A 16,071-nucleotide genomic window follows, 5' to 3' on the forward strand; every position below is an offset into this window, starting at 1 on the left:
GTAGGTTCAATAAACATGCTCAGAGAGGTGAAGTATCTTTCCCAGGGTTACACCACTATTCAGTGGTGGAGCTATGACTTGAACCAAGCTCTTAATCCACAACAAACAAAATTTTCCTATCAGTAATTATAACTTAATCCTAGTCAACATAAGGACTAAAATATAGTTTCCAGTAAGATTAGTAATGAACAAAAATAGAATAAGTATTTTAAAAAGTCATATGGGCATTACACTGTTTAAAGTAAAAATATCTATTACTTTTGGTAATCTAGATATCAGATATGAAAGAAATTTAATGGTTTATCAAATGATGTATAATGTAGAACAATATCCAATGAAAGCAAAGAACACTGAATATGAAATCAGAAGAAATCACTTTAGGCTTAATCATGTCAATGAATAGCTATGCAGAATAACCCTTGGCCAAGTTCAGTGGCACACATCTGTGACTCAGGAAGCTGAGGCAGGAGGATCACAAGTTCAAAGTCAACCTCTGCAACTTAGTGAGACCCTAAGCAACTTAATGAGACTCTGTCTTTAAATAAAATTTTAAAAAGGTGTGGGGATGTGGCTCAGTGACTAAGCACCCCAGGTTTCAATCCCAATGCTAAAAAGAAAAAAATCACCCTGGGTCTGTTTCCTAATGTATTAACTAAAAGAGTAAGAATATTAAACATTTTCTCTTCTAGCTGAAGAATTTATGTTTGAGTATCTAAAATCATGTGACCAAGTCAATAACTGGTTAATTTTGTTTGTGTAGTCATCTTGTATTGTAAAAGGAAATCCCTGGAGTTCTACAGTTTCCCTTGATTTGCATTAACAGTTTCCTACACCACGTGGAATATTTACTACAAGGATGAATAGTATAGTTGCTTGATGGATATAAAGGAGGGAGAATGATGTGAAGAAAGTAAAATAGATATAGGGAAACAGTCTATGTTTAAATCTGGATTCCCCAAACTTAAGGTAGTATATTACTGTCCCTCTCTGAACCAGTATTCTCCATCACAGGGAAATAATACCACCATTTCACAGGATTCTTGAAATCATAAAATAAGATTACTTATATGAAACTTACTTGCTATATTCAAAAACTTGCTTTCAACCCTATTACCACTGTACTTAACCAACCTCATAATGTGAAATCCTTTGTGATTCGAACTGTAGCATCACTCCACATACTCGACAAAAGTTATCTGTAAAAAGTTCAGTCTTTCCCTGTTCATTCCAAGTGGCATCTATGAATAAAATAGAGGGAAGTAAGACAATGTATCACTTTAATGGATACATACAGGTACCAATTTCTTTCCTCAACTATATATTTCATATACCACTTGAAGTTTGACTGTTTATGAGGCTGCAGTAATAGCTTTTTCTAAAACATTCAACTTAATATGCATATATTAAGAATGTCTCTAATGTCTAATATGAAAAGTTACATTCATTTAGTATGATAAGTCTAATCAATGACATTTTAAAGGAATAGTCATGGGGCATCAGTAACTTCATGAGCTTCATAGAATGATTTGGGCAATCAATAATGAAAGACTGAGTTTTAAAACTTAGCCTGATATTTTGAGTTTTATAGTAGAGAATCCTTAGCAATTTGTTGTTTTAAGTCTGTCACTTATTTCAAGATATGACTCCAATGTTATCTAAAAATCACATGGAGGGGCCTGGTGATGTGGAGCAATGGTAAGTGCTTGCCTAGCATGTATGAGGCCCTGGGTTAGATCCACAGTACTGCAAAAAAAAAAAAAAAAAGAAAAAAAAAGAAAAAGAAAAAGGAAATCACCTGGAACTACAAATCACCTTTGTCCACCATAGGCAAATATCTTCTATCACTGTACAAACTCTAGGACAATCATTTGGCCAAACAAATTTCATATTAACCCCCAAAGATTGTGTTTGTGTGTGAGTACATACACTAACATACAGAAATTTATACTATAGTATTTTTCAATGTAATAAGTAACACAAGCCAAGTAATTTTGCATTTATACTTAGTGTCCACACTTATATCTAAAGTCCTTAAGAGCTTCAATGTATTATACCAAAGTTTATTAGTTTATCTATAGGGCATGTATCACAAAATATCAAAATTTTGTTTATTATTTGGGCATTTAATGTATAATTTGGTACCATATATACTTTCATGAAGAGATTCCATTGATGTATTAAATTAAAATTTGTAGAACAAATGCAATATGTCCAATCCCCAACACTAACAAAAATTAAATATATGCACATATATTCATAGGAATGTATAGAATGATGTAAACTAAATTTAAAAGTAGTTAACTTTGGGAAGTTAAGCAAGAAAAGGAACAAGGGGAGATAAAATAATGTTTAACTCTCTGTACAACTATCTAAAGTTTTGTAAAAAGTATGTAGTATTTTCTAATTAAAATGATTAAGATGGCTGTCAGAAATATGGAAAAATAAGACCCTCTAGCACTTGATCCTGCTACTACCTGACTAAAACCATAAAGTGAACAACTATTCACACGTGAAAATACTTTCAAGAGCTAAGGAAATCAGTTGAGAGATAATATCTTCTGAGTGTAGTACAGAAATACAATGAATTGAAGAGTACAGGAAAGACCAACATTACCTGCATCACCCCTCCCCAAATCCCAAGTGGTACAGCATGAGAGATACCCTGTGTATGAGGGAAGAAGAGGAAAGTTAGAACCAGACTTTATCTTGAACCCCAACACTGAGTCTGCCACAGTGAAACCCAAAACTAAGCAGGTCTCCATAGTCCCAGATTCTAGGCTGGTGCTAAAAGGCTGAACTTGCAGGACTGTTCTGGTGCCAGTCCAGATTCTGCCACCCCAGTCTCCAAATCTATAAAATATTCAGTCTCCAGGTTGTTTCAGTGCTGAGGTGAACTCTGGTTCTGGGCAGATACGGATACAGGCTCCAGGCTTGTACCTGTGGATTGAGCCTTCAAGCCTGACCCAGCACCAGGCAGGATCCTCCAGCCTTTGCAGCCTCACCCTTCAGGCTGGCCCCTCTGTCCCCATGCTCTAACAAACCAAGATCCAGGAATATTCCACTAGATCCCAGTTCTGAACCATGCACTCAGAGACTCAGTTTCCAGGATGACCTGAGTATCCAGGACCCAGCCTATCCCACTGAAGACCCAGGACCTAGGGTAGTTATTTTGGATATAACTTCTAAGTGAGGCACCTGCATACCCAGCCTTCAGGCAAGCACCACAGCCACATGCTTCAGGTTTGCCTCAGTGCTCTAAGAATCAGGATAGTACCTATGATCCTAAGTTCTAGATTTGTCCCTGTGGACTCAGGCTCTAGAGTGGCCCCAGAATCAGGCCAGTCTCAGGTTTCAGGATGGTTCTTATGCCCCAGGTTCCAGAGGAACCATGGCCTTATGCCCACTCAAGTAGACCACGATGCCAGGCTAGACACCTTGGATTGAGATTCAAAGATCACTCTTAGAGACTCAGATGCCAGGTTTATTTCAATGGTTCCAGGTAGTAAGCTTGACCAAGAGCTAGGCCAGCCCATGCAGGTTCAGGTTATGGCCCACCCCAGCACCACTTCAACCTTTGTGAGCTCAGGCTTCAGGCTGGCCAGCAGAGGTACAAGATTTAGGCCTGCCTTTGTGGACCCAGGCCCTGGGCTCATCCCCAAAGTCCAAATCAACTAGTCTACCACACTGGATTTAGGCTTCAGGCCAATCCTGAGGACTCAGGTGACAGGCCTTCCCACCTGCTGACCTAGGCATTAGATAGACTGCTCAAAGCCTCCAGCAGCAAGCTTTCCTGAGGACTACATCAGATGGCCTGCTCAAAATCTCTGGACAGTCTGACTCTTGAAGGCTTTCCCAAACAAAGATAGTATGCAATGAGTGGGATAAGTCCCTATTTCTTTATGTGCACAAACATCAATGTAAGGCAATGAGAAAAGAAAAAAAAAAGGAAGCATACACCACCAAAAGAACACAATAATTTCCCTATAGCTGACTCCTGCCTGATAAGAATTAAAAGTAATTGTCTTAAAGAAGCTCAGAAAACTCTAATACAGAGAAACAATTTAATGAAATCAAGAAAACAATGTGACAAAAATAATAAATTTAACAAATAGATTGATATTGTTTTAAAAATCTAAAAAATACAATGAATGAAATGAAAAATCGAATCCATAGCATTAACAGAAGACTTGATCAGGTGAAAGAAACAATCTATTAATTCAAAGAAAGGTTACTTAAAAATACAATCAGAGGAGAAAAAAGAATGAAAAGAAACAAGAAATTTATAGGATTTAGGAGATAGCATCAAAAAGCAAATGTTCAAGACACTTCTCAGAGAAGGACATACAATCAATCAATAAGTATATGAAAAAATGCTCACCATCGCTAGCAGTCAGAGAAATGCAAATCAAAACTACCCTAAGATACCATCTCACTCCAGTAAGATTGGCAGCCATTAGGAAGTCAAACAACAATAAGTGCTGGAGAGGATGCGGGGAAAAGGGCACTCTTGTTCATTGCTGGTGGGACTGCAAATTGGTGCAGCCAATTTGGAAAGCAATATGGAGATTTCTGGGAAAGCTGGGAATGGAACCACCATTTGACCCAGCTATTCCCCTTCTCGGTCTATTCCCTAAAGACCTAATAAGAGCATGCTACAGGGACACTGCTACATCGATGTTCATAGCAGCACAATTCACGATAGCAAGATGGTGGAATCAGCCTAGATGCCCTTCAATAGATGAATGGATAAAAAAAATGTGGCATTTATACACAATGGAGTATTACTCTGCATTAAAAAATGACAAAATCATAGAATTTGGAGGGAAATGGATGGTATTAGAGCAGATTATGCTAAGTGAAGCTAGTCAATCGTTAAAAAACAAATACCAAATGACCCCTTTGATATAAGGGGAGTAAACAAGGACAGGGTAGGGACGAAGAGCTTGAGAAGAAGATTTACATTAAACAGGGATGAGAGGTGGGAGGGAAAGGGAGTGAGAAGGGAAATCGCATGGAAATGGAAGGCGATCCTCAGGGTTATACAAAATGATATATAAGAGGAAAGGAGGGGTAAGACAAGATAATACAAATGGAAGAAATGATTTACAGTAGAAGGGGTAGAGAGAGAAAAGGGGAGGGGAGGGGAGGGGGGATAGTAGAGAATAGGACTGACAGCAGAATACATCAGACACTAGAAAGGCAATATGTCAATCAATGGAAGGGTAACTGATGTGATACAGCAATCTGTATACGGGGTAAAGTTGGGAGTTCATAACCTGCTTGAATCAAACTGTGAAATATGATGTATTAAGAACTGTGTAATGTTTTGAACGACCAACAATTAAAAAAAAAAGCAAATGTTCAGGTTACGGATGTTCATGAAGGAAAAGAGAAAGACAAAGGAGTATAAAGCAAAGTGTGTGTGGGGGGGGTTCAAGATGGTGGAATAGAGAAGATTGCTTTCCTGACTATGAAACCAAGAAAGCAAACAGGCAGCTTCTCAGTGAGGTGGGTAAACAACAACAACAACAACAACAAAAAGGAGAGCTTTACTGGAATTAAATACTGGACATTCAAACCAGATTGGGGATAATAATTGGCTATAATAAAATAAGGAAGAAATCCACAGTACCCCACAGCCACAGCTGTGACTGGAGGCACCATCTGGGGCATGCCCTCCATGAACAAAGTGGAAGGATAAGGGAATTAAAGAAACCCACATTTTTAGGAGGACTGAGGCATGTCCAGGTACACACAGTTTAGAGATCAAAGAGACTGCCTGACTAAACCTAAAGGTGTGCTACACAATATCCTCATACAGGAAGGAAACTGCATCTCTCCTGGCTGTGTGTGGACAGAGGAAAAAAAAAAAACATTTGCAGCTAAAGAACTGAAGCTGGCAGCTGGGGAAGCCAATTCCTGGCAAACCTAAATATGGCCTGAAAAACAGTCCTGGCAAACTCACATTGCACAACATAGAGTGTGCCTAAGTGACTAGAAGAAAATCAAACGTGGAGAGAGGTTCACACATGGGACAACAGGTCATAGAAACCCACATGGCTCTCCCCCTCCTCCTCCATCCAGGTTGCTTGCAGAACCAGCTGGGGAAAGAAACATCTGGCCAGGAATTCGAAAGAGTGGGGGCGGGAGAGATTGAGTTTGGAGACTGTACCCAACCCAAGAAACAGGTTTGCAGGTGATGTAGTAGACTAAGAATTGGCTCCTTGACTACATGAGTAGAACCCAAGAGAGATCCTTGGAATACAGTCTTTCAGTGTGGATCAGCATGTACTGGGCCCTGGAGGGAACTGATTTAAAATCTCCAGACCAACTGGCATTTAGCAAAGAACCTGCATCCACCTAAGACTAAACCCTGCCTACATGAGTTCCACCTACAGGATTACCTCCCTCTCTTTGGCAACCCCACCAAACAGTGCTGAGAAGGGAAACTGAGAATATTTTTAATTCCAACCGACACAATTCTTTAACTTTTCATTGAGGTTCTTTTTATTGCTTTCCTCTGTTTAATTGTGACCTTAATGGTTCATGGACATTTATACATATTCATATTTGTTTTTTTCTCATTTCTAGCATTTTTGAAACTAGTTATTTTTCATGGATCAGTATTTTGAGGACTACAATGTTTGATTAGTATATTTCAGTTTTGTTTTGTATTTTTTTAATTTTCATTTTTTAAAAATTTACATTACACACACACACACACACCTCTTAAATTTCCCTTGATTCTCTTTCTCTTCTGCTTATAGCCAAACTCTATTATTCTCTTTTTCATTCTTCCCTTAATTTTACTCCTATCTTCTCATCTCCTCTCTACTAATCATCCTACATCACTTCTTTTTTGGGAGTGGGGTACCAGGGATTGAACTCATGGGCACTCAACCACTGAGCCACATCCTCATGCCTATTTTGTATTTTTATTTAGAGACAGGGTCTCACTGATTTGCTTAGCAATCGCTTTGCCTGAGGCTGGTTTTGAACTCATGATCCTTCTGCCTTAGCCTCCTGAGCTGCTGGGATTACAGGGGTGCACACTATGCCCAACCCTATATCACTTCTGTTCTTTCAGTCCACCATTTTAAATTGTAAACCCTTTTCAAACTTACTGTTTTTTCTGTGGGCAATAACTGATTATATCATTTCTGTTTATTGTGAAAATTATCATTGTAAATGTCTTAGCAGGAGCTATTTGTTTTAAAGCTGTATGTTTGCATTGGTGGTTGTTATTATTTATCTCTCCATAAAGAGTGAGATACAGGAAAGCCTCAGGGACACTACAAGTCCACAGGATAGAAATTCTACTGCCTCAGATCCATACTGTTAGATGGGTATATACACAAACAACATGAAAAAGCAACTGAACAATTTGCCCCCAAACAAACCAAGATACTTCAATAACAGAATCCATCAATATCACTGTGAAGAAATGTCATTGAAGGAATTTAGCATGTACAAAATTAAACTGATCTGTGAGGTAAAGGATGGTGTAAGGAGTGAAGTCAGAGAGAAAATACATGAAGTGAAAAATCACTTCAATAAAAAGAGATTCTGAAAAAAAATCAAGCAGAAGTCCTGAAAATGAAGGGTTCAATAAACCAAATTAAAAATTTAACAGAAAGTATCACCAACAGACTAGACCATTTGAAAGATAGGCAATGAAGACAAAATACATAATCTTGAAAATAAAGATGACCATGGAGAAATGATGTTAAGAGATCATGAACAGAAATTACAAGAAATATGGAATAAACTGAAAAGACCAAATTTAAGATTTATCAGGATAGATGAAGGCTCAATATACAAACCAAAGGAATATATAATCTTTTCAATGAAATAATATCAGAAAATGTCCAAAATCTAAAGAATGAAATGGAAAATCAAATACAGGAGGCTTAAAGTCCCCAAATGTACAAAATTACAACAGACCTACACCAACTCACGTTATTATGAAAATGCCTAACAAACAGAACAAGGATAGAATTTTAAAGTATTTCAGAGAAAAATAATAGGTTACATTTAGAGTGAAACCAATCTAGATCTCAATTCAATTCTCAACATAGACTCCCAAAGCTGAGAAGTCATGGAATAATATATACCAAGCTCTGAAAGAAAAATGGATGCCTTCCAAGAATATTATACCCAGCAAAATTAAGCTTCAGAATTGATGATGAAATAAATACCTTCCATGAGAAACAAAAGTTAAAAGAATTCACAATTAGAAAGCCTATACTACAAAACATACTCAATAAAATAGTTCATGAAAAATACATGTGAAAAGCAGAAAAGGGAGAAACTACACTGCAAGAATAGTCAATCAAAGGAGAAACTGCCTCAAAGTCAAACCAGAATTAAATCAAAATGTCAGGGAATAAAAATCATTTCTCAATAACATTGAAGATAAATGGCCTAAACTCATCAACCAACAGACATAGACTGATAGACTGGATTAAAAAAACAAGATCCAACAATATGCTGTCTCCTCTTAGGCAAAGACATTCACAGACTGAAGGTGAAAGATGGGGAAAAATATTATTCACATGGATCTTATACACAGGCAGGGGTCTCTATCATCATATGAGATAAAGTGGACTTCAAGCCAAAGTTAATAAGAAGGAACAAAGAAGAACATTTCATACTGCTTAAGGGAATTAAACAAAAACAAGGTATAACAAATATTTATATCCCCCAAACGGAGCATACATGTGCATCAAAGAAACCCTTCTGAACTTCAAGAATCAAATAGACTACAACTCAATAATACTGGGTGACTTTAATACATCTCTCTCAACATTGGCTACACACTCCAAACAAACTAAATAATCTATAGAACTTAAAAATATAAGAAATTTAGACTTAACAGACATATACAAAATGTTCCATCCATCAATGACTGAATTCACTTTCTTCTCAATAGTATGTGGATCCTTCTCTAAAATAGACCATATCTTAAGCCACAAAGCAACTCTTAGCAAATACAAAAAAAAGAGATAATACCTTTATTCTATCAGATCATAATGGAATTAAATTAGAAATCAATGATAAAATAAAAAAATAAAAGCTATTCTAGCACTTGGAGACTAGATAATATGCTATTGAATTACCAATGGATAGCAGAAGAAATCAGGGATAACAAAAAAATACTTAGAGGTAAATAAGAATGGTGACATAACTTATCAAAATCTCTGGGGCACTATGAAGGCAGTTTTAAGAGTAAAGTTCATCCCACAGAGGTCCTTCATTAAAAGGACAGAAAGTCACCCAATAAATAACCTAATATTACATTTCAAAGCCCTCAAAACAGAAGAGTAAATCAACACCAAAAGCAGCAAAAGACAGGAAATAACTGAAATCAATGAATCTGAAACAAAAAAAATTAAAAAGAAACAAAAAGTTGGTTCATTGAAAAAATAAATAAAATTGATAAACACTTAGACAAGATAATAAAGAGAAAGAGGGGAAAAAACTCAAATTACTAAAATTCGTGATGAAAAAGGAAATATCACAATGGACACTACTGAAATACAGACAATAAACAGAATCTATCTTGAAAAAATATACTCTAATAAAATAAAATAGAAAATCTTGAAGACACTGACAAATTTCCAGATACTTATGACCTACCCAAATTTAATCAGGAAGACATAGAAAATTTAAACAGATCAACTTCAAGCAATTAAACTGAAGAACCATCAAAAGCCTACCAACAAAGAAAATCCAGATGGATTCTCAGGCAAGATCTATGAGATCTTCAAAGAACAAACAAGAAGCCTTCTCAAATTATTCCAGGAAATCAAAAAGTAGGGAGCCTTTCCAAACCAGACAAAGATACATCAAGAAGGAAAACTTCAGACAAATATGCCTGATGAATACAGATGCAAAAACACTTAATAAAATACTGGCAAATCACATACAAAACAATATCAAAAAGATCGTATGCCATGATCAAGTGGGGTTCATGCCAGGAGATGCAATATTGGTTCAGCATACAAAAATCAATAAACATAATTCATCACATCAACAAACTTAAAAACAAGAATCACATGATTATCTCAGTAGATGCAGAAAAAGCATTTGAAAAAGTAGGGCAACAATTCATGCTCAGAACCCTAGAAAAACTAGGAATAGTAGGAACATACCTCAACATTGTAAAAGCTATATATGCTAAATCCATGTCCAACATCATTCTAAATAGACAATTGTAAGCATTGCTTCTAAAAACAGGAACAATATAGGGATGCCCTATTTCACTATTTCTACTCACCAAAGTCCTGGAAACTCCAGCCAGAACAATTACAAGAAAGAAATTAAAGGGATATGAATAGAAAAAGAACTCAAACTATCCCTACTTGCCAATGACATTACTCTGTATTTAGAACACCCATAAAATCCCACCAGAAAACTGATAGAACTCATAAATAAATTCAGTAAAGTAGCAGCATATTAAATTAATACCCACAAATCAATTTCGTTCTTATTCATCAGTGATGAATCAACTGAAAGAGAAATTAGGAAAACTATCCCATTGACTATAGCCTCAAAAAAGTATTTGGGAATCAAACTAACAAAAGAGGTAAAAGTTGTCTACAATGAAAACTACAGAACTCTAAAGAAAAGAAATTGAAGAAGACCTTAGAAAATGACTGCCCATGTTCCTGGATAGGCAGAATTAATATTATCAAAATGGCCATACTACCAAAAGCACTCTACAGATTTAATGCAATGTCTATTAAAATTCCAATGATGTTCTTCATAGAAATAGAAAAAGCAGTCATGAAATTCATTTTGAAAAATAGGAGCCCCAGAATAGCCCAAGCAATCCTAAGCAAGAAAAGTGAAACAGGAGGCATCACAATATCAGACTTTAAATTATACTACAGACTTATAGTAACAAAAACAGCATGGTATTGACACCAAAATAGACATGAAGACCAATAGTACAGAATAGAAGGCACAGAGACAAGCCCACATAAATACAGTTGTCTCATATTAAACAAAGGCATCACAAACATTCTTTGGAGAAAAGATAACCTCTTTAACAGTGCTGAGAAAACTATGTAACAAAATGAAATTAGTCTTTTACCCTGCACAAAACTCAACTCAAAGTGGATCAAGGACCTAGGCATTAGACCAGAGTCCCTGTACCTATTAGAAGAAAAACTAGGCCCAACTCTCCGTTAAGTCAGCTTAGGAACCTAATTCCTCAACAAGATTCCTAAAGCACATGAAGTAAAATCAAGAATCAATAAATGGGATGATAACAAACTAAAAAGCTGTTTCATAAGAAAGGAAACTATAAAGAATGTGAAGAGAGAGCATACAGAGTGAAGAAAATCTTTGCTACCTGAACCTCAGATACATCATTAATCTCCAAGATATACAAAGAACTCATAAAACTTAGCACCAAAAAACGTCAAATAATCCAATCAATAAATGGACAAAGGAACTAAACAAATGCTTCTCAAAAGAAGAAACATGAATGGTCAACAAATATATGAAAAAAAGTTCAACATCACTAGCAATTAGAGGAATGCAAATTAAAACTACATTGAGATATCATCTCATTCCAGTCAGAATGGCAATTATTGTGAATAGAAGTAGCAATAAATGTTGGTGAGAATTGGGGGAAAAGGTACACTCATACATTTATGTTGAAACTGCAATTTGGTGCAACCACTCTGAAATGAAGTATGGAACTTCCTCAGAAAACTTGGAATGGAACCACCATTTGACCTAGTCCTCCCAATCCTCAGTACATACCCAAAGACTTAAAATTAGCATACTACAGTGATGCAACCACATCAACATTTGTAGCAGCTCAATTTATAATAGCTAAGCTATGGAACCAACCTAGGTGCCCTTCAATAGATGAATGGATAAAGAAATGTGGTATATATACACAATGTTATATTAGTCATAAAAAAAGAATGAAAATATGGCTTTTGCTGGTAAGTGGATGGAACTGGAAACTATCATACTAAGTGAAATAAGGTAATCCCAAAAAAACCAAAGCCCAAATGTTCTCTCTGATGTGTGGATGCTAACACACAATAAGAGGGGATGATGAAGAATAGAAATACTTTGGATTAGACAAAGGGGAATGAAGGGAAGGGATAGGGTATGGGAATAGGAAAGATAGTAGAATGAATCAGAAATCACCTTCCTATGTTCATATGTGAATATACAACCAGTGTAACTCCACATCATGGATAATCAAAAGGATGGGAAGTTATACTCCATGTATGTATATGTCAAATTACCTTCTACTGTCATGTATAACAAAAAGGAACAAATTAAAAAAAAAACAAAGAACACTTTCCAAATTTGGAGAAGTATAAATATCTAAATACTAGAAGAGAAAAGGTATCAAATCAGATTCAATTCAAATAAGATTATCTCAAGACAAATTATAATGAAATTCTGAAATATCAAGGACAAAGAGAGGATCTTGACAGTAGCAAGAGAAAAGCAGCAAATAACATACAAAGGAGTTTCAAAACAGCTAGCAGTGAAAGCTGATAATCTAGCTCAGTGGAACAGTGCTTGCCTAGAATGCTCACGTCCCTGTGCTGGAGTGTCAGCATAACAAAAAAATCCAGCAGTGGATTTCTTAGAAGAGACCCCAAAGACCAGGAATGTGGGATAATGTATGCAAGATAATGAAGTAAATAAACTACCAAAAATAACATACACACAAAAGCAGCCCTTCAGAAGTTAAAGATAAATAAAGACTTCCCCAGACAAACAGAAATAGGGAATAAATCTCCACCAGACTTGTCTTACATGAAATGCTAAAGGAAGTTCTTCCAGCTGAAAGGAAAAGATATTAATTTGTAACATGAAAATGTAGGAATGTGTAAAACTTACTGGTAAAGTAAGTACACATATAAATTCAGAATACACTAGTCCTGAAATGGTGGTGGGTAAATCACTTATATTGTTAATAATGAAGCTAAAAAAATAAAACTTTTGAGAATAATAGTAGCTACAATAATTTGTTAAAGGATACACATATAAAAGAATATAAACTGTGACATCAAAAATATAAAATGTGGGCTGGGGATGTGGCTCAGTGGTAGAGTGCTTGTCCTGCATGTGTGAGGCACCGGGTTCAATTCTCAGCATCACATAAAAATAAATGAATAAAATAAAGGTCCATCAACATCTAAAAAAATATAAAATGTGGGAGGAGTAAAGAAGTGTGAAATGGTTTTAGATGATCAAAGTTGTTATTAGCTTAAGTAGCCTGTTATAACTATGAGATGTTCTTGAAATCTTCATAGTAACCATAACGCAAAATTTATTGTAGATACACAAAAGGTGAAATATAAGGAATCAAAGCATAACATCAGAGAAAATCAATCATAAAGGAAGACTGTAAGAGATGAAGAAGAGAAAGGAGACATTAAGCAATTAAATGACATTATTAAATTTTCACATATCAATAATTATCTTGAATATAAATAGATTAAATTTTCCAATCCAAAGAGAATGGCTGAATGGATAAAAAAGCAAGACCCAAACACATGATGCCTATAAGACACTCACTTCACATGTTAAAAACACATGTAGAAAGTGAGAAGATGGAAAGTTTTTCTATGAAAATGAATACCAAAAATAGAAGGAATAACTACACTTACATGAAAACAATTGAAGATGTTTACTTTAAAACTTAAGTGAGGTATCTTTCACTAAGCTTAATTTTCAATACCTTTCTATTTTTAAAAATTACATGTTCAAGATTAGAATAACTGTAATTAGAAACATGTCATAAAATAATTAATATTTTCAAGTTTATCCCTATAATTTATCACATCACCTCTGAATTATTTTTGAGATTATCCTAAAATATATGATTTATCTGACTCTAACATCAGCAAAGTAAAAAGGTTATCTAAAATTTATTTCAGGACTTTCCTTATTTCAGTAATAAACGCTATATGCAATGTAAGCATAGTGTCATAATCTTAACTTCTCAATGTGGATTTTTCAGCAGAGACCTTATAGACCAGGAACATGGGAAAATGTATTCAAGATGATGCAGGAAATAACTACCAAAAATAACATACTCACAAAAGCAGCCCTTCAGAAATTAAAGATAAATAAAGACTTCCCCAGACAAACAGAAACAAGGAATAAGAAGTTTGTAAGTATCACTAATTATCCTGTGGTGGCATTATATCTTTACAGAAAAAAGTGTTTCTTTTTTTCTTTCTTTTTTCTTTGTTACCCGGAATTGAACCCAGGGGCGCTTAACCACTGAGCCATATCCCCAAGCCTTTTTATATTTTATTTTCAGACATGGTCTCACCAAGTTGCTCAAGACCTAAAAGTTGCTGAGGATGAGGACGAGAATCACCTAAAACTTGTGATTCTCCTGCCTCAACCTCCCTAGTGGCTGGGATTATAGGCATGGGGCATCACACCCTGCAGAAACATTTCTTTCAGAAGTAGGGAACCACTAATTTATAGGTTCAAGAATTCCAAAAAATTTACCCTGGTTTTTCTCCTAGATCAACCTTTAATTCCAAGTTTCTCCACTACTGAGATAATCTGAAATTGACACTCAAGTTGGTAAACAAGAAGCCTAGATTTTTCCACCCAGTCTTTTATTACTGGTATTCCAGATCACTTCCATAAAGTCCAGGAAATTGCTGGTGTCCCTATAACTTTTCCTTTAGGATAATATTGTCTAGATTGCCTTTGACTCATTTCCTCAAACAAGGCCTGGGTCTGTTTTTCTCAAATGATATAATATCTTCAGGCTCAAAATTCCAACCATTGTCCCTAGAAAATCACTAATTCATACCAATTATAACATGACATCCTTTCCTATTTACCTCTTAATGCCACTTAACACCACCTAGTACAGGCCCTCAAGTGTCTTTGGGTATAATTTAGCTTTACTGATATCTATTGTGTTTAGATCCAAAGTATTGTGGTAGGTGTTTTGAAAAGAGTTAGAAAAATGATTGAACATTGAGGGTTTTCTGTGAGTCAAACAAGGTGACAGATTACCTCTTCTGAATTTAAGACAAATGCATATGGTAAATGGTATTTTTGACATTCCAAAAGTTTGGAAATTGTGATTCAGTGAACCAAAACTAACCTGTCACATGTTACGTGATCAAGCTGGAATGTAAATTATTGGGAATGCAAACTAAGTAATTTCTAATCTCAAGTAATGTACAATTCAGTAAGGAAGATAATATGTGTATAGAAAGTGCTAAAATCTGAAAACCAAAATATTTTATATGCTATAGGGCATAAGAAAGTATAGCGTATTCTTGCTGAAAATTTTGGAGAAAACTTCATAGAAGAGAACAGAATTTGAACTAAGCATTAAAAGATATGCAAAATTTTAAAAAGTAGAATAATGGTATTTCAAGGAAGGTAAAAGAGTATGAAGGAATAACACTGGGAAAAAAGAATAGAGTCAAATCATAATGAGATTCATTAGGGCATTTGGATTTAATTATGTAAACAATAGACAAAAGGAGTGATTTAAAATTGGCATATCAGTTAGGTGTCCATGGAAGACCTGAGGCTTGAACTAGAAGAGGGGCAATGGGCATAGATGCCTATCAAAACTAGAGGATATTAAAGACTGAGATAAGAACTTTCTGTGAATATTATAAGCCTTTACATCTATTACAAATAAACTTCAGTAATGTTGTTTCTGATGTAAGAGGTGGAGCTTTGGCATTACATCCAATGAATGTATCTACAACTGTTTGTCAGTGGCAAATTCTCTTTGTGGGAGAATTTTATATGAATGTGCTGATGTCCCGACTTCAGTGAATCAAAAATGAAAACATAAAATTATAAAAGATGATGCTGAAGTGATGATTCACACTTAAAATTGACTTGAAATACTTTCCCCAAATTTTATATAAATAGCAACTCTCTTAATTTAAATATGATTAATTCTACTCTAATTTTCAGCAATAATTCTTTATGTAAAATTCTTCTTAATCAGGGTTTCACATCAAATTCACATGTGAAGCTTTTCAAAATCATACATACTGATTTAAAATAAAAATTTCTGTGGGTGGT

The 16,071-nt window shown here is 35.3% G+C and overlaps 1 protein-coding gene across 21 annotated transcripts in view; it reads right to left on the bottom strand.

Annotated features, from left to right (window-relative positions):
* Window positions 1-16,071, bottom strand: part of Zmat1 (zinc finger matrin-type 1) — a 249,553-nt gene that overhangs the window by 24,339 nt on the left and 209,143 nt on the right. For 14 of the 21 annotated variants that reach the window (XR_013431771.1, XM_021720472.2, XM_040283271.2 and 11 more), the window contains 2 exons: window positions 2,615-2,662; window positions 1,132-1,238 (listed from right to left, as the gene is read on the bottom strand). The exons of 4 other annotated variants lie outside the window; for them this stretch is intronic. Coding sequence is in view for 16 of the 17 variants with exons in the window: in XM_021720472.2 (XP_021576147.2) it covers window positions 1,132-1,238; window positions 2,615-2,662 (155 nt within the window). In the remaining variant the exon portion in view is untranslated. The remainder of the gene's footprint in view (window positions 1-1,131; window positions 1,239-2,614; window positions 2,663-16,071) is intronic. 3 more of the 21 variants (XM_078034534.1, XM_078034532.1, XM_078034536.1) reach the window with 1 other exon arrangement.

The sequence above is a fragment of the Ictidomys tridecemlineatus genome, chromosome X, assembly GCF_052094955.1.
Source record: "Ictidomys tridecemlineatus isolate mIctTri1 chromosome X, mIctTri1.hap1, whole genome shotgun sequence".
In the NCBI taxonomy this organism is placed as follows: Eukaryota; Metazoa; Chordata; class Mammalia; order Rodentia; family Sciuridae; genus Ictidomys; species Ictidomys tridecemlineatus.